A 25,708-nucleotide genomic window follows, 5' to 3' on the forward strand; every position below is an offset into this window, starting at 1 on the left:
CCGGAAACGCTTAATTTCCATGTTAGAGCTCATTTTAGTTTCGTCAGTATGTACTGTACTTCCTCGATTCACCGCCAGTTGGCCCAATTGAAGGAAGGTAATGTTGACTTCGGTGCTTGTGTTGACATGCGACTCATTGCTCTACAGTACTAGCGTCAAGCACATCAGTACGTAGCATCAACAGGTTAGTGTTCATCACGAACGTGGTTTTGCAGTCAGTGCAATTTTTACAAATGCGGAGTTGGCAGATGCCCATTTGATGTATGGATTAGCACGGGGCAATAGCTGTGGCGCGGTACGTTTGTATCGAGACAGATTTCCAGAACGAAGGTGTACCGACAGGAAGACGTTCGATGCAATTGATCGGCGTCTTAGGGAGCACGGAACATTCCAGCCTATGACTCGCGACTGGGGAAGACCTAGAACGACGAGGACACCCGCAATGGACGAGGCAATTCTTCGTGCAGTTGACGATAACCCTAATGTCAGCGTCAGAGAAGTTGCTGCTGTACAAGGTAACGTTGACCACGTCACTGTATGGAGAGTGCTACGGGGGAACCAGTTGTTTCCGTACCATGTAGAGCGTGTGCAGGCACTATCAGCAGCTGATTGGCCTCCACGGGTACACTTTTGCGAATGGTTCATCCAACGACGTGTCAATCCTCATTTCAGTGCAAATGTTCTCTTTACGGATGAGACTTCATTCCAACGTGATCAAATTGTGAATTTTCACAATCAACATGTGTGGGCTGACGAGAATCCGCATACAATTGTGCAATCACGTCATCAACACAGATTTTCTGTAAACGTTTGGGCAGGCATTGTTGGTGATGTCTTAATTGGGCCCCATGTTCTTCCACCTACGCTCAATGGAGCACGTTATCATGATTTCATACGGGATACTCTACCTGTGCTGCTAGAACATGTGCCTTTACAAGTACAACACATCATGTGGTTCATGCACGATGGAGCTGCTGCACATTTCAGTCGAAGTGTTCGTACGCTTCTCAACAACAGATTCAGTGACCGATGGATTGGTAGAGGCGGACCAATTCCATGGCCTCCACGCTCTCCTGACCTCAACCCTCTTGACTTTCATGTATGGGGGCATTTGAAAGTTCTAGTCTACGCAACCCCGGTACCAAATGTAGAGACTCTTGGTGCTCGTATTGCGGACAGCTGTGATACAATACGGCATTCTCCAGGGCTGCATCAGCGCATCAGGGATTCCATGCCACGGAGGGTGGATACATGTATCCTCGTTAACGGAGGACATTTTGAACATTTCCTGTAACAATGTGTTTGAAGTCACGCTGTTATGTTCTGTTGCTGTGTGTTTCCATTCCATGATTAATGTGATTTGAAGAGAAGTAATAAAATGAGCTCTAACATGGAAAGTAAGCGTTTCCAGACACATGTCCACACAACGTATTTTCTTTCTTTGTGTGTGAGGAATGTATCCTGAAAGTTTGGCCGTACCTTTTTGTAACACCCTGTATACAGGGTGAGTCGCGTAAGATGTAACACCCACTCTATTCCGGGGGCGGTTGCACGTATCGGCATGCGGTTTTCGGCGAATCATAGCGGACTACGGGGCACATACGTTGGTACGTTCACAATAATCACAACGCTTATATTGACCGAGATAATGAGGCATGTACATGTTTTTTAAATGGGACGCTATACTTTTTTACCATCGTTCGACGCTCTGGAAAAGACGCGTATAGTGATGTAACACACCTTGCTATTGTAATTCAAACTTTACATAAAAGAGTACGGATGAGGATTTCCCTACGTAGCGTAGGCCGTGCATGCTGCATAGAGCACGGCAACTCGGCCTGTGGGTCGCGTGAGGCGTGTTTACAGTCTGCAGCCGCTTCCGACCGCCTCGACCTTCAATCGTACAATATTTCCCAGCGTCTTTTAAGCGAAGTTTGAATCACAATAGCAACATACGTTGCATCACTGTACGCGTCTTTTCCAGAGCATTCGAATGCTGTTAAAAAGTATAGCGTCCCATTTAAAAAACATGTACTTGCCTCATTATCTCGGTCAATATAAACGTTGTGCCTGTTGCCCTTCCTCCGTAGTTCGCAGTCTATCGTGCGAGAAAAGGGCAAGCTGAGTTCCGCACGAGAGACGCAGTCTAAGCCCCCCCCCCCCCCCCCCCCCCCGGTAGCTGACAAGGGGATCCTCCATACTGTAAATCACGGATTTTGATGCGCTTCAAATATGTTGTAGAGGCACTTGCCCTGAGTACCTGGCTATCCAGTTTTTTAGCGACAGGCCTTGTTTTTGAGAAAATCGATTTTGAAGTTTATTGCGTGGTTTGTATATCCGTAACATTATATATAATCAGAGCAAGTCAGAGCGCAGCGGTAGAGGTTCACGGCTACTGCTGTGGAGGTACCGTGTTCGAATCCTGCTCGTGTACTTTTTTTTCAAAATCGACCGAATTTTTCAATTTTATTTCAAAGAATATTAACGAACAGTGTAAGATGTGCGAAGTTATAAAGATATATTCAGTTATTAATTTTTTCTGTCATATGGTATTACAAAATCTTTTTTTCATCGTCGACATTGCTCGATGGTCCAGAACAATATTGTGGGTCATACTTATCATAGAAACAGCCGAAGCACAAATTTTCACAGCACCACGTGCATTTTATTAAAGCAAACGTCTTGCAGGCGCACAATTTCTTCATGAGCGATACCGGGAAACACAATTCTTTTGCATTCAAAAACTTTCATCCGCTAATTTCGATGCGAACCATGCGTATCTAACCATGCTATCAAAATTAGGTGCGCTGAATTGATGTAGGATTATCGAATGTAATTTTATCGAATCTTCCCTGGAAGCGATCTCTGTATTGTCTTTCATGAAGTCGGGAGCATTCTGAATAATTTTCGTGAAGATTTTCACCTGTCGGTAAAAATAAACATCGCGGGGCTGTCAATAAGGAGAGCACTTTGGTGGGACCACTTTTAGGGTCCAGGGGCTCGCTTTCCTTTAATCAGTGAATACATGATCGTATAAAGTTGAATCGGTTTGCCCTCCCCACGAATCGATAATGTACAAAAAAAATTTCTGTTCCACGTACGGAAGAATTACAGAACGCAAAAATTCTTCGTACACCAGTTTAGTGAACTTCCCGGATTTCGTGCAGGACAAGACTACATTTCTGTATTTCCCAGTTAATTCGTCTATTCGTTTTTTAACGTTAAGACCAAATTTTCCGGACAGTTCTTGCATACATAAAAAACATATGGGATCACCTTTCCTGAGGCCGTTATGGCATACTTGGCCGTATAACAACGAGCAGTCTTGTTTAAATCCTTTTTCTTTCGGAGAACGGTTTTCGTTTCTTTTTCCGAAAGTGATCTATTATACGTTGCCTGATACTGGCAGCCAGTTTGATCAGTGACGAAATTCTCCGTAAGTATTCTCGTTTGTATGCGGATCACGTTGGAATGAAGCCTCATCCGTAAAGAGAACATTTGCACTGAAATGAGGATTGACACATTGTTGGATGAACCATTCGCAAAAGTGTACCCGTGGAGGCCAATCAGCTGCTGATAGTGCCTGCACACGCTCTACATGGTACGGAAACAACTGGTTCTCTCGTAGCACTCTCCATACAGTGACGTGGTCAACGTTACCTTGTACAGCAGCAACTTCTCTGACGCTGACATTAGGGTTATCGTCAACTGCACGAAGAATTGCCTCGTCCATTGCGGGTGTCCTCGTCGTTCTAGGTCTTCCCCAGTCGCGAGTCATAGGCTGGAATGTTCCGTGCTCCCTAAGACGCCGATCAATTGCTTCGAACGTCTTCCTGTCGGTACACCTTCGTTCTGGAAATCTGTCTCGATACAAACGTACCGCGCCACAGCTATTGCCCCGTGCTAATCCATACATCAAATGGGCATCTGCCAACTCCGCATTTGTAAAAATTGCACTGACTGCAAAACCACGTTCGTGATGAACACTAACCTGTTGATGCTACGTACTGATGTGCTTGACGCTAGTACTGTAGAGCAATGAGTCGCATGTCAACACAAGCACCGAAGTCAACATTACCTTCCTTCAATTGGGCCAACTGGCGGTGAATCGAGGAAGTACAGTACATACTGACGAAACTAAAATGAGCTCTAACATGGAAATTAAGCGTTTCCGGACACATGTCCACATAACATATTTTCTTTATTTGTGTGTGAGGAATGTTTCCTGAAAGTTTGGCCGTACCTTTTTGTAACACCATATATATATATATATATATATATATATATATATATATATATATATATATATATATATATAATTTTGTGGACAGGGTGGGCAGCAGTCTGACATTATTTGCTGATGATGTCATGGTTTACGGTAAGGTGTCGAAGTTGAGCGACTGTAGCAGGGTACAAGGTTACTTAGACAAAATTTCTAGTTTGTGTGACATTGCAGCTAGCGCTAAATGTAGAAAAATGTAAGTTAATGCGGATGAATAGAAAAATAAACCCGTAATGTTCGCAAACAGCATTAGCAGTGTCCTGCTTGACACAGTCACGTCGTTTTAATATCTGAGCGAAACGTTGTAAAGTGATATGAAATGGAGCCAGCATGCGAGGAGTGTGGTAGAAAAGGCGAATGGTCGACTTCGTTTTATTGGGGGAATTCTAGGAAAGCGTGATTCATCTGTAGAGGAGATCTCATATAAGACGCTAGTGCGACCTATTCTTGAGTACTACTCGAGTGCCTGGGATCCGTACGTGGTGAGATTAAAGGAAGACATCGAAGTACTTCAGAGGCGGGCTGCTAGATTTGCTACTGGTAGGTTCGAACGACAAGCAAGCGTTACGGAGATGCTTCGTGAACTGAAACGGTTATCCCTGGAGGGAAGGTGACGTTCTTTTCCAGGTACACTACTGAGAAAATTTAGAGAACCGGCATTTGAAGCTCACTGCAGAAAGATTCTTCTGGCTCCAACATATACGAGGTGTGGCTAGAAAAAAACCGGACTAGTACTGGTGAAACAATAAAACGAATGCAATAAGGCTGAAAGTCGCGTGGCCTGTCACGTGACTCTCGCTCCGCCTACTGCTCGAGTTTCATCTGCCTCCTGCACTCAGTCTGCCCGTGGCGTCTGTTTTAAGTAGTTGACGTTTTGTCTGTGCGTCGGAAAATGTTGAGTGTACAGAAAGAAAAGCGTGTTAACATCAAATTTTGTTTCAAACTAGGAAAATCTGCAAGTGAAACGTTTGTAATGTTACAACAAGTGTACGGCGATGATTGTTTATCGCGAACACAAGTGTTTGAATGGTTTAAACGATTTAAAGATGGCCGCGAAGACACCAGTGATGACACTCGCACTGGCAGACCATTGTCAGCAAAAACTGATGAAAACATTGAAAAAATCGGTAAACTTGTTCGACACTTTCCTTGTCAACTCCTGTTAACTCAGACACTGCTCTGATTGTTAAACGGCGATCTTGTCGAACAAGTTTACCGATTTTTTCAATGTTTGCATCAGTTTTTGCTGACAATGGTCTGCCAGTGCGAGTGTCATCACTGGTGTCTTCGCGGCCATCTTTAAATCGTTTAAACCACTCAAACACTTGTGTTCGCGATAAACAATCATCGCCGTACACTTGTTGTAACATTACAAACGTTTCACTTGCAGATTTTCCTAGTTTGAAACAAAATTTGATGTTAACACGCTTTTCTTTCTGTACACTCAACATTTTCCGACGCACAGACAAAACGTCAACTACTTAAAACAGACGCCACGGGCAGACTGAGTGCAGGAGGCAGATGAAACTCGAGCAGTAGGCGGAGCGAGAGTCACGTGACAGGCCACGCGACTTTCAGCCTTATTGCATTCGTTTTATTGTTTCACCAGTACTAGTCCGGTTTTTTTCTAGCCACACCTCGTATTGCCGGTAAGGATCGCGAAGATAAGATACGAGAAATTAGGGCTCATACGGACGCATATAGACAATGGTTTTTCCTTCGTTCTATATGCAAGTGGAACTATGGAAATAAGTAGTAAAGGTATGGGGTACCTTCCGCCACGCGCCGTATGGTGGACTGCGGTGTATCGATGTAGATGTCGAATGCAATTGTTTATTCACAAGTAACTAAAAACCTGTTTAAGCAGAGGCAGAGAAAGTAGTCATTAACAAGAATGCATTTCTGCAAGGTTCCAACCTTTAGATCTACAGAATCAAAGTAGCGGAATAACGTATGGAGGAGAATTTTGCTTAAGATTTCCTTACTAATTTATTGTCGATCTGCCTGAACACAGCTCTTTCACAAATAAAGCAAAAAACCTTGTCAAACTACAGCTAAAGCAGTCTTCCCTTTCAAAGACGAACATTTCACCATTGAGCTAACAGGCAGCTGTACCAAAGATCGCTGCCTCTTCACTCCCGTGGTGGCTAAAACGGAAAATTTTCAACGTTAATGATGAGGTAAGTTGCAGTTTCTACTTGGAACGAACTTCCCGGACTCCGAAACATTAAGTGTCTAACTCTATGTTATTTTCTAAAATGAGCATTATTCAGAAACTGTAATCAAAATTACAACAAAAATCAAGTGAATAGAGTAGGATAATTTTGAACTTCTGCAGGAAGTAAATCGACAGGTCCAGTATTGCCAAAGATATTCTGGGATATTTTATAATTTAATTTTCCCCCGAGACATTTAAGTCTTATCTTTATCGTGGATGAAGATAGAAGGTGAAGAAATGAATTAAAACTTGTGTTGCGGCCGGGACTCGAACCCGGGTCGCCTAGCATTTTTTTTTTTCGTTGTTGATCGTTGTGTTTGGTCTTTGCGGACGTCACATGACATCCATTGAAGTTCGTTGTTGATCCTTTCTCTCAGTTTTTTTTTATTACAGAGGCCAACCAGCTCTCTGACCGAACACGCTGAGCTACCGACTTATTAGGCAGGAATGTTGAACATTACACAGTCGTAGCTAAACATATGAATAGTCCATGCAGCAATGTTGACCATAGTGCTGAGGTGGTATAATGGTCGTCATTTCCGCCTAGTAATCGTTCGAGTCCCGGCCGCAGGTCAAATTTTAATTCATTTCTCCAGCTCCCATCATTATCGTATGTTCTGGGATGTTGCCAAGTCTCGAATTAGAGGCAAGAAGAATAGTGTTTTCGCAGCCGAACTGCTTCTACTTGGTGTTTCAAAGACACTGACCTGGCAGCCACCGAGTTGACTGAACGAACAGGTCTATGAATGTCATTTGCATTTCTGTAACTAGAGATCGAAGGCCAGCATTACCTGTGGTTACACAGTAACCGTTATGTGGAGATAAGAGCTTTTTCTTCTTTTGATCAATACGAATTTCAAACAATTTTTCTTAGGAATACTTTCATCTGCACTAACATTACATCTGTGAATAGTGTCAAGTTTCAAATAAAAAAAGTGAAGTGGGCTCAAAAACACGAAATGAGATGAATCCTGTTTTTGTACGCAATGCAAATTCGATCCCAGCCTGTGATAACATGAAGGGAGAAGCGTGTGGTATCATATCACACGGAAAAGAAAACAAAATGCTGATGTTATTTTCTAGGATATGCCTTAGTTAACCGAAACTGCCATTCAGTTTGCCTCGATCATAATAATATAGCTACTGATACTGATTTGTCAGTAAAAGAGAAATTTGTCTGATGAATGGGTGTGCAAACCGAGAGTACATTTTAAATGGAGAGAAACCAAAATGTCAGTAAGAGCTCCAACGAGCTGAGCGTGGAGTGGACTGTATATGAAGTGCCTCGCATTTGGTAATTTTAGTTGTTAAATTAGTGGCTGATGGTTTTATATTAGCGAAACCTCTCGGCTATCCCAAACTTCATATGAGAAGTATCCACTTGTAATTGTTAGAACAGGCCAATACGTTCCATTGTACTCTATTTGTGTCTCAATATGACTCAATTGGTGACGCCAAATTTAATTTTATTTCATCTGCTGACGACAAGCAGAATGAATTCCGAACTCCTGTAAAAATTTTGTTGCCTGCCTTGTGAAAATCACAATTGGTATCTCACTGGGAGAAATGTATTCGTCGCCAGGGTGAATACCTAGAGACATACCGTAAATATGTAGATATGAAGAATAAAGATGTAGAATGTTAATAAAGTTTCTTTTATTTAAAAAGTTTTATGAGTTTTCACACAAAAAAATCCAGAGAAATGCTTTTCGACAAGTCCTTGCGTGTTCGACTTAGTACATGAGATGCGGAATCCATTTCAATATTGGGCATCCTAAATCTCGTGTGACTTCGACGCAGCACATCTCACTTTAAATGATGTGTTTAGTCGATGTGGAATACTGTTTTTGTAATGTAGTTTTGAGATACCGTACAGAAAACATTTAAAACCAGTGCATTTCAGTGTGTGAGCATAGCCACGAGGGCTGAATTGTACATACGACCCCTTATTAAATTACGGTATCTGTCAATAAAATTTGCTTACAAGCATTCATTAACATGTTCGCGCTAACGATGAGAATTTTCTTTCTAGCTGCGGGGTGATGGATTGGCAGACTGAAAATTATAGTCACTATGTTCTCCAAATTCATTAACATGTTCGCGCTAACGATGAGAATTTTCTTTCTAGCTGCGGGGTGGTGGATTGGCAGACTGAAAATTATAGTCACTATGTTCTCCACTGCTTTCTGTTTGACCACAAAGTAAGTTTTCAGGCCCTTTAAAAACGGTGAAGATGATAAATTTAACCCGCCGCCCCACAAGTCAACTTTTCCCTCATACACAAACTTGTCACGTGGCGCGGCATCCACATTAGAATTTTGAGTGAAATTGCTCAGCAAGCTCATTTAATCCAAAAAACCACCGTATGTACTGGAGGCATTGCGTTAGTATTTTCCCTTTGAACACCTTTCATAAGCGATTTTCAAATAGTACAATGTTTGACAATGATGCAGTTTCTCCGAGATCTTCAGGTGGCGTAGAAGAACGACTTACACTTATTGATATTGGTCCAATAGCAGACATTTTCAGGTTGTTAAGCACAAATGGGCAGTCGATATTAAGGCACATTTTCGTAGCTTATAGAATCCATTTAGCTGCTATTTGTAAAGTTTCTAAATAATGAAATTAAAAGCTCACATTTTTTTTGTAAATAGAAAACACCTTCTCTTGCTGCACTGTATTTTATTTCTCCCAGACGCGTTTCGCCTTTATTCGCTTTAAGGCATCATCAGTCGGGTAGTTTAGTTCTATTTACGAAACAAAAGCATGTTTTTATGTCCCGAACTTTTTCGTTGTCATTTTCATCTTGTTTGCCCTTGTTGTTGTTCACTGTGTGATTCTAAAGTCGTTAAGTCTTGAAACCACAGTTTTCGATCAAATATCTGTAACTAGTGATAGAAGACTGATAGTGCATCATAACAACAAGGGCAAATCAGACGAAATGTGGGAATAAAAAAGGTCGGATCATAAAAACATGATTATGTTTCGTAAACAGAGCTGTAGTGTGACCTCCAGCATGTGAGGAGATGAGAGGAAACGCAGATGCCAACTAAAAACACGAGGTACTATCCCACTGATGACGCCTTAACGCGAAAAAAGGTGAAACTCGTCGGGGAGAAATAAAATACAGATAAAATACAGTGGAGCAAGAGAGGGCGTTTTTTATTTCCCAAACAAATATTTATGTGCTTGCTGTGGGGGATGGCCACGCAAAAAAGCTCGTAAGCAACCCGTAGTTCACAATTCACATCTAATGTTCAGGAAGGCATTACTATTAAATCATTTTCCCCCTGTTGTTGCGCTATTGCATAAGATTGCTCTTCCTATCACTATCGCGATATCATTTAAAACTGTTTCTTCTATGTGGGGGTCTATTTCAGGGCATAGATAATTATTTTAAACTTTCATGAACACGGAAGTAAATTTTCGCAAGACAGGTTCAAATGGCTCTGAGCACTATGGGACTCAACTGCTGAGGTCATTAGTCCCCTAGAACTTAGAACTAGTTAAACCTAACTAACCTAAGGACATCACAAACATCCATGCCCGAGGCAGGATTCGAACCTGCGACCGTAGCGGTCTTGCGGTTCCACCGCAAGACAGGGGGAAGACTAAAACTTCGATCACAATCCTCGGATACCCGTTTTTTTCAAGTGCTTTCGAGTACTGTTAAGAAAAGTACTTCAGTCCATTGTAAAAACCGTACCTGCTTGAAAAGTGGTTAGCGCGGTGGACTTGCATTCGGGAGGACGATGGTTTCCGTGATTTCCCTAAATTGCCTCAGGCAAATGCCGGGCTGATTCCTTTGAAAAAAGGGCACGACTTCCTTCCCCTTCCTTCCCTAATCCCACAGGATCGATGACCTCACTGTTTGGTCCCCTCCTCAAAATCGATCAAACAACCATCTAACATGCTTCAATAGCTTGGTTGCTCCAAGAGCTTAGACAACTACCCCTACAGCAAATTACGTGACTCTCTTCCTCATTTCATTTGCCGAAAACCTCGTTTTGATATCTTTAAACGTTTACGAAATACATGACTCACACTGTGTATGTTACATTTCAGCTCTTAGTGATTGACGTACGCATGGAATATTTTGAAATGGCATTTGATCCTCCATCACACGCGAGCTGCCACTGCCTACGGTACAGAGTCGCCCCTTGATGGCATATCGCCGTGTTCCATTAGGGGGAAACAGAAATTACTGTCTTTTTTCATTAAATTCAAACAGATATTATTATAAACAAGTTTTCACTTTTACTCAGTGATGTAATCACTCTCGTTATCAACAACATTTTGCCATCTAGTGTGCAAATTTTCAACACCAGATCTGTAGGAATCAACTGGATTTTGAGTAAAAATCTGGATTTTTTAAAGGATATCATATCGCCTTTGATAGTAGACACTATTTATTTCACACTTGCAGTTTCAGCCTCTGGGCCATTTTTCAAGTGGTTCTGCGAAAGATTTTGCTTCAGCACATGTCACACTGTTATAATTCTCCAACATGTATGCGTGTCATCGTCGAAGGATTTTCAAATCTGACATGTGCTGAAGCAAAACATTTTGCAGCACCAGTTGAAAATGGCCCAAAATTCCTAAACTGCAATTGTGAAATACATAATTTCCACAGGCAACGGCGCATATGTTGTCCTTTAATAAATTATACATGGCTGTGAACATCGATCATGAAAAGGAAATACCCTGAAGAGCCAAAGAAACTGGTGCACCTGCATAATATCGTGTAGGGCTCCCGCGAACACGCAGAAGTGCCGCAACACGACGTGGCATGGACTTGACTAATGTCTGAAGTAGTGCTGGAGAGAATTGACACCACGAATCCTACAGGGCAGTTCATAAATCCGTATGAGCACGAGGGGGTGGAGATCTCTTCTGAACAGCATGCTGCAAGGCATCCCAGATATGCTCAATAATGTTCATGTCTGGGGAATTTGGTGGCCAGCGGAAGGTTTAAATCAGAAGTGTGTTAGAGTGTTCCTGGAGCCACTCAGTAGCAATTCTGGACGTGTGAGGTGTCGCATTATACTGCAGGAATTGCCAAACTCCGTCGGAATGAACAATGGACATGAATGGATGCAGGTGATCAGACAGGATGCTTAAGTACACGTCAACTGTCAGAATCGTATCTAGACGTATTACGGGTACCGTATCACTCCAACTGCACACGCTCCACACTATTACACAGCCTCCATAGCTTGAACAGTCCCCTGCTGACATGCAGGGTCCGTGGATTCATAAGGCTGTCACCATACCTGTACACGTCCATCAGATCGATAAAATTTGAAATGAGACTCGTCCAACCAAACAATATGTTTCCAGTCATCAACAGTCCAACGTCGATGTTGACGGGCCCAAGCGAGGCAAAAAGCTTTGTTTCGTGGAGTCATGAAGGGTATTCGAGTGGGCCTTAGATTCTGAAAGCCCATATCGATGAGATTTCGTTGAATGGCTCGCACGCTGACACTCGTTGGTGGCCCAGCATTGAAATCTGCAGCAATTTACGGTAGGGTTGCACCTCTGTCACGCTGAGCGATTGTTTTTAGTATTCGTTTGTCCCCTTCTTGCAGGATCTTTTTGCGGTCGCAGCGATGTCGGATATCTGATGGTTCGCCGGATTCCTGATATTCATGGTACACTCGTGAAATGGTCGTACGGGAAAATCCGCACTTCATCGCTATCTCGGAGATATTGTGTCCCATCGCTCGTGCGTCGATTATAGCACCACGTTCAAACTCAGTTAAATCTTGATAACCTGCCATTGTAGCTGCAGTAACCGATCTAACACTTGCGCTAAACACTTTTTGTCTTACATAGGCGTTACCGACCGCAGCCCCGTATTCTGCCTGTTTAGATATCTCTGTATTTGAATACGCATGTCTATACCAGTTTCTTTGGCTCTTCAATGTATCTGGAAATGGTGTTTAGGACATATTCCGCATATTCAAATTTTCATCCACTCAGAAAATGATGTTGCAGTCGAATCAAATGAAAATCCGATGGCGCAATATCTCCCATGTCTATTCATTAATTTTTTTTGCAGGGTTCGTCTTGGGCAGTGCGGTTGTGCATTATTGTGCTGCAAAATAACGCCTTTTCTGTTGACAATTACTGGGTAATTAATTATCAATTAAAAATTAATTTACTCGGTCCAGTTGCTCACAGTAAAGGCCTGTATTTACAGTTTTCAGGGTCTCACCACTTCAAAATGGACGACCCGCGAATGCTCCTCGAAACAAACAACAGCCCCTTTTTGAGTTGCAAACGTGGCTTATTTGTACTTCGTGGCGATTCATTCGGAGAGAGACACTGCATTTTTCGTTTTTGATTATTATAAAGTACAGATTTTTCATTTCCAGTAATCAAATGATCAAAAATCACTTGTGTATAGTGCAGCTGAAGCAATAAATAGCACTTAGTCGTTTGGTTCGTTTTCTTTGTCTTTACGACTCTGCTGCAAATGTTCTTGGCTGGTCGACCGAGGTTGGTTACGAGTATCTGACAGTTCCTCGATGGTCTGAGATGGATTTGCTTCCTCTTCCGTCTTTAACATGTCATTGTCTAAAGGTTTTGGTCTTCTTGATCGATACATATCGGAAAGATCAGTAATGCCGGATTTGGATTTAGGAGATCACCTATGGCATTTACGAACGTCAAATGTACTGGGATAAACATTGCAAATGTTTTTGATAGTAACAGTTGCGTTAGTACCCTTGCGAAACTTACGAGTAATCAAGAAATATTACTTTCCGGTCCCTTTTATTCATTAATCATCCTACGTCACGGGTGGGAAAACGGCGGCGTGACCTACGGATTGGTTTCAGTCCGGCCAGCTGAAGGAATTCGTGGGAGAGGAAGCGAGGCGCTCGCTTAGTATTGCGCCTTAGACGCATTTTCAGACAGTTCCACCGACACTCGGCTCGTCTCAGGCTTGCAGCTCATGGCGCAGACCAGTGAATGTTTTGCTTACCCTGCGCAAGGGCAATGACATTTGACCGCCGTTAGATTTGAACAACGAAGAGAAACACGTCTCCAGTCTGAACACGAAGTTATGAGCCTTGTGTTCATGTGCGTGCGGAAGATGGGGTAAACAGCTGTCTTGACGGGATGTAGGGATGAGTATTTTCGCCTCTCGATCAGAGCTAACAGCACACATACGTTATTTACTGCTTAATGTCTACTACGTTTTTGTTACACTTTCGTAGCAAACGTTTGTAGCAGGCGACAATGGCACGAAAATAACCGTATGTGGTTTGGGACCTTATGGGCGCTCAACGGTGAGGTTATCAGCGCCCTGACATCGCTTAAAACAAACGAATGTGGATAAGAACGAAAACTGTCGTACACGCATGCACACGAAACTACCACACAATGTCTCTATCGCACAGGCACTCTCACATGCACTAAGACCAATGAGGAGGCAAGATAGCCAATCAAGAAATTAAAACAGAGGGAAAACAAACCACAAAAGAGCTAAAAGAACAGCAACTGGAAATGTGACTTGTTGTCCACTTACGAAAACATTTGGATGAGCTAGCCACCCCGTTGACACATTAAACATATTTCCCCAAAATCTTGTTGAAAATGTGGCACAATTCACAGAACTTTAAAACGCAAACCACATTCGTTTGAGCATTGCATAAAAGAGACTGCAGATCCGCCGGCAAATCCGCTGCAGTCCGCTGGTCAGCAAATAAAATGCAGTCCAATAAAATGTGGTGCACCGTGATCTGCACGTCACAAGCACCACACATCGGAGTGTCCTCTCGCTGAAGTAAAAACCCATGCGTCATAGGGCTGTGGCCGATGCGAAGACGAGTAAGGATGACCTCGTCCCGTCGACGTGGCGGCCAAGTTGTGGGCTTGATCACACGGAGCTTGTTGTCGGTCACTTCTAACCACTCATGTTCCCAACGACACAGGACTTTATACCTCAACAGCGAGGTGAGGGCATGCAGTGTGATAGCACACTGAAATACCTGACGGTCACGACACGCTTCCTTGGCTGCTCGATCAGCCCTTTCATTCCCCAGAATTTCCGCATGCCCCGGTACCCAGCAGAAAGACATCTGCTTTCCCAGTCGCTGTAGTTGGAGGAGGGCGTCGTGGATAGTCTGGGTTCCTTTATCTGCTGGGTACAAACGCTGGAGAGAGTAAAGGGCGCTCAAAGAATCTGAACAGACGAGAAATCTAACACTGGGAGAAAGTCTCATCTGCTCCAGTGCCCGGAAGATCGCATATAATTCTGCGTCAAAATGGTAAATTCGGGAGGCTGTCTGGCCTTGAGGACACGATCCAGGAAGACGACAGAGCAACCAACAGAGTCACCATGCTTAGACCCATCCGTAAAAACAGTTACATGGTCGTGGTGCTCAGATAAAACGGCAGAAAAGACCCCATTAAAAACGGAAGCAGGATTGCTATCTCTCCTGTATCGCACGAAATCTACGAAAATAACCGACTACTAGCGAAATGTGCCAATTTTAACATCGGCGGCAGCGACCAAAACTTGGTGAACAAAATCATTACATGTTGTCTGTTCACATGTAAACTTCTGTGTTAGCTGTTTGTTAACTTCGTTAAAGTGTCTCCATGCTTCCTTACTGAGTTTATTCGCAAAATGTCTGGCATTATGAAGAGATAAGTAGGTGCTGAATGTCGCCAATTCCAGGAGATATAGACAGAGGATTATTTCTGTACCAACTACAAAGATAAACGAGTTGGCTTGTTGTGTAGAGATTCAGTATGAGTTGGGTGCAACTTAATACGAATAGGCACTTTTCTACGAAACACATTGCTCAACAAAAGCTTTCCATTCTTTCTCGTATTGACATTACAGTATGTGAATCAGGTCAGTGCGTCACCAAAGGTTGCCCATGCTCGCTCTAAGTTCTGATTATCGACAAACAGCATTCTATTTTTTAAGCCATAACACATGTATTTTAACTCGTTACAGTATGTTAAAAACTTTTATATATTTCTAACGCTTCGATTGGGTAGATATACAGTTGCAAGACGACTGTACTGGTTGAAAGGGGAAAAATGAAACACAGATAAAAGTGGGGCTGTAGGCACTTAGTGATTCCAGTCAAATTCAGGAACTAAAGCTAACTGCCCATTACTCAAAAATTTTTCAGACCAGCAAGCACTAGCGTTTGTCTAGTTACAGGGTGGCAAAATAAGTTTCTATAGTGCTATTTTGGAAACACTTTATATATTTTGGATGAGATAGAGTGTAGTTCAGTACAGTATTAACCAGGATTTGACCTCAACAAATATAGCTGCTAGTTTCCATGTCGACAGAGTTATTCGAAGTAGCTACAGCTTGTTTAAGTGAGAAATAATTGCAATATAAATCAATGAAGTCAAAAAGATACTGCTGTAATGGATCCTTTAATACTAGAACAACTACGAAGCATAAAACTTGTAAATTCGTTCCAGTATCTTTCTGTCTACCTCCTATACAAAACTCTTTGGAGTTGCACCGATTTGTAAATGTGCGTGCTTGCAGTGTAATGCTATGATTCAATAGCTTTCAATCAATAATTAAAGAAAAATAAAGCTTTTCCGCTGCATCTGGAGAAGAAATTGTGAAAATACTGAAGCGCAAACTTTAATTCATAAATAAAATGTTTTATTCTATAAAATGAATAATTCGCACTTACAATTTGAAAGCTTTCATGGTACTTTCATTCAGTTGCTTTCGATGAAGCCTTCTAAAGATTCAATAGCTAACAAATATCTACCATTCTCTGAGAGTTTCATTTTCAGTACGCCAAATGTACGTGAACTCTTGGTGAAGCACGCAACCGCTCCATGAAAGATAACAATCGCAGAATGCATAACCATTAGAATGTGAGCATAGAACGATTTCGACTTGTTGCGTTGCAATAAAATGAAATTCTATTAACATAGGACTTCCTCTACGGCCTGGTATTCAATGTGACCCCACTTCCGATATAGCATCCTACAGTCATCCAGCTTAGGACTTAATCACTGTGGTCTACTTGGGCTTCCCTGGTGTTCTATTAAAAGATCACAATTACGGCGATTGCTACGATAACACACAATCGATGAGAAGAAAAGTGTTAGAGCGTAAAGTCAGGTGCCGGCACACCAGTCGGGAAGACAGAGCGGAGAGGGCTGTGGAGAAGAGTCAGCCAATTGCACGCTGACCGACCCCTCTCCAAGCCAACAACGCGACGGCAGCGGCCTCTATGCGAATAGAACCTATGTGCCGCGCCGAGTGGTTGCGGCCCAGTTCTACAGCTGCATCGAGATTAGGCACTTCAACAACAGCGACTTAGGAATTGTAAATACTGAAGAGATATCTGATTTGCATGTCGCCCTTTGCTTGCTCAAATGGTTTAAATGGCTCTGAGCACTATGGGCCTTAACATCTGAGGTCATCAGTCCCCTAGAACAGGGCTTCACAACATACGTGCTCGCGGAGCAAGCTGTGAGCAGCAAGGCGCGAGCACGGAGCAACGCGAGCACGCTACCCCCACTACCCGACCAGAGCGGAGAGTGGGGAAAGTCACGTGGGGCACACAACAGCTGCCGCCAGTCAATGTGAATCCGCGGCCACCTGCAGGGATATCACTCACGAATTATTACTGCGACAAATGAAACAAATAAAGGAGAATGTACACATGCCACATAATTTTATTAGCTTAGTGTATGCCTCTACATTTGCATTAATTTGTGAACTGTTACACAATAAAAGGTGTCACTGAAGTGTGGGATTCTCGGTTACCTTGTACTTTTTGCCCTTTACAATTGCGTCTATGTTCGGAGTAATTGTTCTTGTGCATTTTAGGTGCAGCGTGCAGTTTAAATTTCGATCGGACAATGCGTTTCTCAGGTGCGTCTTGTTACATTTCATTGCAGAGAACAGTTGTTCACAAACATACGTGGAACCGATCATTGATATTATTGTAGCCGAAAGTTTGTGCAAACGAGGAAATCTATCCTGAGGGAAGTGTCTGTAGAATTCCAAAATGTTTTTCTTGTTCTGAAATTTGTCTCTGTATTCTTTGTCACACTGCAGGTCAATAATTTCTTGCTGCAGCTCAGGACGAATCTCTTCAATATTCGCTGAATATAGAGAGGAGAACAGATCAAAATCACTGTCTAGTGGTGTCAGATCTTGAAAGCGCTGATCAACTAAACTATGTGAATAACGTCCACAGTCTTTGTGAACATCTTGCATGGATGATAATTTAGGAAAATGAGCTAGGTTTCCTGCTTCCAGCTGCCTCACCCAAAGTGTCAATTTCATTTTAAAAGCTCGTATTCGATCTATGAAATGAGTAATCAGCAGATCTTTACCTTGTAGTGAAGTGTTCAAAGCATTCAGATGGCTAGTTAAATCTGCTAAGAACGCGAGATCACATTCAAACGTGCGCGCGCATTTCCCCTCCCTCCCTACTCCGCGACCTTGCACCTGCTCGCGAGCAAGTGCCTGAGCAGACGCGAGTACTCGCGCTCAAAACCGGCCAGTTGTTAAGCCCTGCCCTAGAACTTACAAGGGGAGGCCACGACGTCTGGAACGCGGATATACTGCAAACTTTGTACAATCGTAATACTCCATGAGGACAACAAAATGTGTAAGCCGTAGCGCGTACCTCTCAAGCGTTATTGAGAAAATCGCAAGATAATTTCGGTCGTCGAATATATATCTGTGCGTGGCCATTTTAACCATGAAGCGGCAGCAGCCGAGTGGTACCGGCACGGTAGCTCAGAAAGGGTTAGCTGCCATCTGAAATTAAAAAAAAAAAACTGAGTTCATGGATCGACGACGAACTAAAACGGGTGTCTTGCGACGTCCGCCCCGAGCACATACAACGAACAAAAACGAACAAAATGAGATGAATTAAAAAAAAAAGCGTGTTCGGTCAGAGCGTTAGTTACCCCATATGTTGTGGATTGGCAGGAGCCAATCCACGGGGTTTGGAGGAAGCCGAAAGGCACGCGTTTGAGCTCACGCAGGCTGGCGTGAGGTCTGGAACAGGTAAAGTAATTATACTATCAAGAAAAGTACGTAGCTGCTGGAATACTTAACTTTAATCCATAATTGGTGAACATCGCTCTGTCGGTACATGCATCACAAGATAAATAGCAAATGATAATGGCGCCTTGCTAGGTCGTAGCAAATGACGTAGCTGAAGGCTATGCTAACTATCGTCTCGGCTAATGAGAGCGTATTTTGTCAGTGAACCATCGCTAGCAAAGTCGGCTGTACAACTGGGACGAGTGCTAGGACGTCTCTCTAGACCTGCCGTGTGGCGGCGCTCGGTCTGCAATCACTCATAGCGGCGACACGCGGGTCCGACGTATACTAACGGACCGCGGTCGATTTAAAGGCTGCCACCTAGCAAGTGTGGTGTCTGGCGGTGACACCACACTTTATAATAAAAGAACCGAGCGAACGGGTGTCATCGGACGTCCGTCCTGAAGAAATTCAACGAACAATATAGAACAATTTTTTTTAAGTGTTTAGCGTTCAAGCCGCTGGGTCTCTGGATCGAGTTCCGTTCGTCAGTTTTTATTTTTATTTTCAACACAGTCATTTTCTTTATTATTTATATTAGAATTGATATAATGGGGAAAATACATGTAATCGGATGAAATTTTATGAAAGTTACAATGTTTTTTGGCAGTCTACAAATTTTCATTATCACAAATAATGTAATAATCATAACTATCGACTAGTAAACTACCAAACGCATAAAGTGATACTGAAAATGTAATTGATGTTTTGATTTCATTTCTTTCTGTTTCATGCCATTATGTTAAGAAAACTGTAAATAAGTTTCAATGTGAATATTAATGTTTATGTCAAATGTCAAGTAATATTGTAATAGAATTGAAATGTAACAAATGTTGAAACTGTTGTAAGATGTTTAAAATTGTAACTGTGCGTCTGGTCCATACGTAGGCAATGTGTTAGGATATGTAGAATGCAAAATCTCGGGTGAATACCCGGTCTGTCAGGAAGCGGTAAAAGGTGCATGGCAGGCGAGCGCGGGAAAATGCGCGCGGGCACTGCACGGCAGTAGGAATTTGGCACTGGTTTGAGCAACACCTTCTGGAGCGAGGAGGCTCTCCTGGAAGACATAGCTTCACTGAGCCTCGGGTATGCCGTTCCAACGCCCACACAGCATGGCAAAATTCCATAGGCACTAAATTGAAAAGCATTGCGACGCTAAGAGGAGTTAAAGTGCCGATACATCAAGAGCCATAGCTGTGGTTGTATGTGTGCTCTGTGCCTCGCCATCTTAGCGCCCGCCAACCGCCGCATCGATACTAGCAGGTTGAAACTTTTAGTACTGTATTCGTATGAATCAGAGAGTGAACTGTGTTTGTTTGGTCAATAATAACCTAAATTTTACCAGAACTTTTCTATCATTTAATTATCCTCACAACTAACCTAGACAGGGACCTTTCCAAACGTTGTGCAATCCGAGCGTCCCGAAATGAAAATTAAAAATTGTGTTAATAATAATTATTTGCAGAACTAGCTATATTAGAATGGTGTTTAAAGAAATGTTTTATTAATGAACCAGTAAATGAATAGCGAAGGTCTAACGAAGTCGAAATATAACCATAGTATTGATATAGCAATGAAGTTTATTATTTCGAGACAGATTTAAAGGCATTTAAAGGAGCAATAAATAAGATGAAAAGAGTAGTAACGTATGTACTGGAAATCTTGAATGAATAATAAATTCAGTAATCATTTTTTTTACATACAGCGATCATAACAGTTTCAGGGTTCCCCCTTCATTCATTTGAATTCTGAAGTGTTCTAATTTGGTTTGACCAGCAAACGTTAAAGTCAATATAAAAGTCAAAATTTATCAGTGTTTTATCTTTATCAAAATTGACATTTTGTGTGTGGCATGAAAGTACAATTTCTAGGGTAACCTATACCAGATTTTAATCAGATTAATAGACCATATAAAGTTTTTTAGTAAACCTTATAGTGTAGTGCTATGTATTCATAATCTTCCATATCAGTACAGAACGTGAAACTATCAGTTCAATAGATTTTCTGGTTCTAAAATTCTACTATATTATGCAGTGTTACAACTTGTTGTTTTACATGAATATATACCAACTTGTACAGGGAAGACACTTAGTTAATGCCTAATTAGGCTGGCGACCGTATTATTGTCACATTGGTAGCATCTTCTGGTTTGCTTTTGATCCATCTTGACGTGTGACTGCATTTCGAACTTACTTGACGTATCATTGTTATTACAGAGTGGATGTAAGTCTGATTTGCCACCATTCAGGTACACGCGAAAATCCTTTGTCATAAGTTGAATCCCGGTCACTTACCATAGCACAGGCTTTAACGAGTACTGTGTCAGGGATTACAAGTACTCAACAAAAAGTGAGTGAGAAACTGAAACACGCTACAGCAGCTTCCGTTTTGCGATCTATAAACAATAAAAATATTTTAAAAAATAAAATAGAGAGAGAGAGAGATAGAACGCAGTCATCTGACAATGTGTAGCATCCAGAAACCATTGACGGTTTATTTTGTAAACCTATGATGCTGACAGTTGATGTAAGCGTAGTTCATAATTAACATTTCTCAGGTTGTGAAAAGTAGTATCCTTTTGAACGTTTGTCACTTCCAGTATCTACAATTTTTGGTACAGTACATAACGTGCAGTGAGTCCGCTCCTGTCTTGCAAACATACACCATCGTGTAATGGAAGGCAACAATAAAATGACAAATTTTAGATCTGTCACTGATTGCGTGGCTTATTTATAAAGTTGGTTTTGCTCTCTGATATGCACGGAACCGTGCCACTCGAAAGTACTGTACATAGTTTTCCTGCAACAACTAAAAATGACGACGCGCCTGAGGTGGGGCGAAGAATGGGGAGCAGCTAACAAAGGGAAATATTACAGAGAGAAAGAAGGAAGGTTAGAGTTTAACTACCTTTCGACAGCGCGGTCATTAGAGACGGAGCACAGACTCTTATTACGAAAGGATGGGGAAGTAAACCAGCCGTGCCCTTTTTAGAGGAACCAGCCCGACATTTCCCTGGAGCGATATAGCGAAATCACGGAAAATCTAAATCTGGATGGACAGACGGGGATTTGCACCATCGTTCTCACGAATGCCAGATCACTGTGTCAACCACTGCGCCCCCACCCTCAGTGGAAATATTATAGAGAAATACACCCTGCGAGCTCTTTGGTATACCAAGTAAACGATATCAAAAGAATTTTATACAACCACAGTACGTAAGAAATTTATTGGTTCACATGGCTCTGAGCACTATGGGACTTAACATCTGTGGTCATCAGTCCCCTAGAACTTAGAACTACTTAAACCTAACTAATCTAAGGACATCACACACATCCATGCCCGAGGAAGGATTCAAACCTGCGAACGTAGCAGTCGCGCGGTTCCGGACTGAGCGCCTAAAGCCGCTAGACCACCGCGGCCGATCTCGACTAGGACAGATCGACGCTCCTCTTTGTTCACGCAGAAACAAAGATCTTAACACATTATCTTGTAATGTCTCGAAAAGAAAGCCATGGTAGATGGTATACTAAAATCACTGGAGCTATGGAGTACAAAAGGCCCTAAGTCCGCTACTGCATTATCACTCTGTTCGTCACAATAGGCATCCGAGTTTATAGACTTCTGTACAAAGTTCTCTAAGAGCAGGAGTGTCCATTTAACCAGGCACTGTGAAGGTTTCAAGAGTGTTCCTCTGCTGTAGACATCGACGTCAAGACATTATGGACCAGGAATGAGCTGAAGACCTACAGCGCGAGACCACGTGCGAATGCGAGACACCGAGGTGTCAACTTAATGACGGAGGACAACCGAAACGAGAAAAACGCAGCCTGTATACGTGACTACAACAACTAAAACAAAATAGGCATACTTATTGTGGTGCGTAGACACAACTACACTACTACCATTAAAATTGCTACACCAAAAAGAAATGCAAATGATAAACGGGTATTCATTGGACAAATATATTATACTAGAACCGACATGTGATTACGTTTTCACGAAATTTGGGTGCATAGACCCTGAGAAATCAGTACCCAGAACAACCACCTCTGGCCGTAATAACAGCCTTGATACGCCTGGGCATTGAGTCAAACAGAGCTTGGATGGCGTGTACAGGTACAGCTGACCATGCAGCCTCAACACGATAACACAGTTCATCAAGAATAGCGACTGGCGTATTGTGGCGAGCCAGTTGCTCAGCCACCATTGACCAGACGTATTCAGTTGGTGAGAGATCTGGAGAATGTGCAGGCCAGGACAGCAGTCGAACATTGTCTGTATCCAGAACGGCCTGTACAGGACCTGCAACATGCGGTCGAGCATTATCCTGCTGAAATGTATGGTTTCGCAGGGGTCGATGAAGGGTAGAGCCACGGGTCGTAACACATCTGAAATGTAACGTCCACTGTCCAAAGTACCGTCAATGCGAACAAGAGGTGACCGAGACGTGTAACCAATGGCACCCGGAACCATCACGCCGGGAGAAACGCCAGTATGGCGATGACGAATAAACGCTTCCAATGTGCGTTCACCGCGATGTCGCCAAACACGGATGCGACCATCATTATGCTGTAAATAGAACCTGGATTCATCCGAAAAAATGACGTTTAGCCATTCGTGCACCCAGGTTCGTCGTTGAGTACACCACCGTAGGCGCTCCTGTCTGTGATGCAGCGTCGAGGGTAACCGCAGCCATGGTCTCCGAGCTGATAGTCCATGCTGCTGCAAACGTCGTCGAACTGTTCGTGCAGATGGTTTTTGTCTTGCAAACGTCCCCATCTGTTGACTCAGGGATCGAGACGTGGCTGCACGATCCGTTACAGCCATGCGGATGAGGTGCCTGTTATCTCGACTGCTAGTGATACGAGGCCGTTGGGATCCAGCACGGCGTTCCGTATTACCCTCCTGAACCCACCGATTCCATATTCTGCTAACAGTAATTGGATCTCGAACAACGGGAGCAGAAATGTTGTGATACGATAAGCCGCAATCGCGATAGGCTGCAATCCGACCTTTATCAAACTCGGAAACGTGATGGTACGCATTTCTTCTCCTTACACGAGGCATCACAACAACGTTTCAGCAGGCGACGCCGGTCAACTGCTGTTTGTGTATGAGAAATCGGTTGGAAACTTTCCTCATGTCAGCACGTTGTAGGTGTCGCCACCGGCGCGAACCTTGTGTGAATGCTCTGAAAAGCTTATCATTTGCATATCACAGCATCTTCATCCTGGAGTTTAAATTTCGCGTCTGTAGCATGTCATCTTCATGGTGTAGCCGTTTTAATGGCCAGTAGTGTACTTTTAGTACAAGTTTATCAAATATTACTGCTTATTTTGTAAATGAATTTAATTCTTTTTCCTCTGTAATTATTTTAATATTGTTATTAATGTGTGTATATTGTTGTACGAAAAGACACTCAGAAATGGCTATTGTTAATACGTGTTTGTAAATTATGGGTGGTAATATGGTCATGAAACCAAAAGGCATAATAATGAACAAAATAAATGCACGTAATTTAAATCTAAAACATTTATCTCAACCACTTACTTATACATGAGGGCGTAAATATCCGGTCTGGCAGTAATTTCCTTATATATTTCAACGAATCCTCTGCAGTCAAGTTGTCCCCTCTTTCCAGGGTTGTTCATGTCGTCATATTCCTGAAAATACAGAAAGAAATAGAGCGATCATTAAGTGCATTGTAAATATCAAACAGAAAATATTAAGGATGTCATTAAACAACGTCAGGAAAGCAACATAGAAAAGTATGAAGAAAAAAAAAATCAGCCAAAATTTTTATTCATGTGGTGTAACATTGAAAAATCCGTGAATATACTGTTAGGGGTTTGAATCATTGACTGTGACAACACCACAAGCCACTTGTACGGTGTGAACCTGAACTCCACAGACAAAACTTTGGAAGGTGTTTAGGGATATTTCCTGAGTGTTTCGGTATAAGGTACCTGTAGTCTCCGACGGCTCGTTACAGAGTAATAAGTAAGATTGATTTATTCGGTTGATTACCCTAGATACCTTTGTTTTTGTACAATTACCCTCATATCGGTGAAAAATGCCTGTAATAGCTAATAAATAACATTTTCAACACGTAACACATGAGAGATGTCCATTATGATCGGTCATCTTCCATATACTTTGTTTCTACATACCTCTGTCTCATAAGAAACCGTTGCTGTTATATCTGTGGCGCACCCATCGACTTCCACCACAGTCAAATATATACAGTCACGACACACACTAGCGACGGTAGCGCTCCAAGAGGTGATGAAGCAGACGGCACGTGAGTATTAAGGATAGTGTTTGTTTCTAATTACTTTCTGCTTAATTTACAAAATAGTTGCTATATTTTTGCGTTCCATAGGCTAGTAAATAACCCAGAAACATGAATTGTTGTAAAACACATATAAAAACAGGTTAGCCCGCAGCTCGTGGTCGTGCGGAAGCGTTCTCGCTTCCCACGCCCGGGTTCCCGGGTTCGATTCCCGGCGGGGTCAGGGATTTTCTCTGCCTCGTGATGGCTGGGTGTTGTGTGATGTCCTTAGGTTAGTTAGGTTTAAGTAGTTCTAAGTTCTAGGGGACTGATGACCATAGATGTTAAGTCCCATAGTGCTCAGAGCCATTTGAACCATTTTTAAAAACAGGTTAATCACACTGGTTGTGCCAAAAGCTACAACTTACTCATGAAGAAAATATACTTTCGAATATGTGTATATTTGTAGCTTTCTCGACTGAGAGCAAGAGAATATAAATACATTTTTCATTTCTGAGAAGCTTATATTGCTGATGTTTCCTGTTGTTATTATCATAAACGCCTTACTTGACACCTAAAAAAATTTAATGGAATCTAATAATCGGCAGTTCTTACTCGACTTCCTAATGTACTGATATTTTTGTAAATGTAATTACTTTTGCTTCAAAAGCGAGTGCGTTGAGAAGATTCTTGCCTTTTTTGGCTCATATTTAGCAAAAATTGAGAAATTGGTTTCTTCTTTGTTGGTAAACAGTTTCGTTGCTTTTGACGATTTACTATCACGTCCAAACCGTTTCCCCTTAAGCTGCAGGTGTGGTAGCTTATTTGGTAGGCTAAATGATCTTCGTATTACACTGAAGCTCCAAA

At 42.4% G+C, this 25,708-nt stretch overlaps 1 protein-coding gene across 1 annotated transcript in view; it reads right to left on the reverse strand.

Moving 5' to 3' along the window:
* LOC126249183 (inactive phospholipase C-like protein 2) overlaps positions 1-25,708 on the reverse strand; it is a 703,636-nt gene that overhangs the window by 426,442 nt on the left and 251,486 nt on the right. Inside the window, exon 5 of the mRNA XM_049950838.1 lies at positions 24,121-24,233. Coding sequence (XP_049806795.1) covers positions 24,121-24,233 — 113 coding nt within the window. The remainder of the gene's footprint in view (positions 1-24,120; positions 24,234-25,708) is intronic.

Source organism: Schistocerca nitens, chromosome 3 (assembly GCF_023898315.1).
Source record: "Schistocerca nitens isolate TAMUIC-IGC-003100 chromosome 3, iqSchNite1.1, whole genome shotgun sequence".
Classification (NCBI taxonomy): Eukaryota; Metazoa; Arthropoda; class Insecta; order Orthoptera; family Acrididae; genus Schistocerca; species Schistocerca nitens.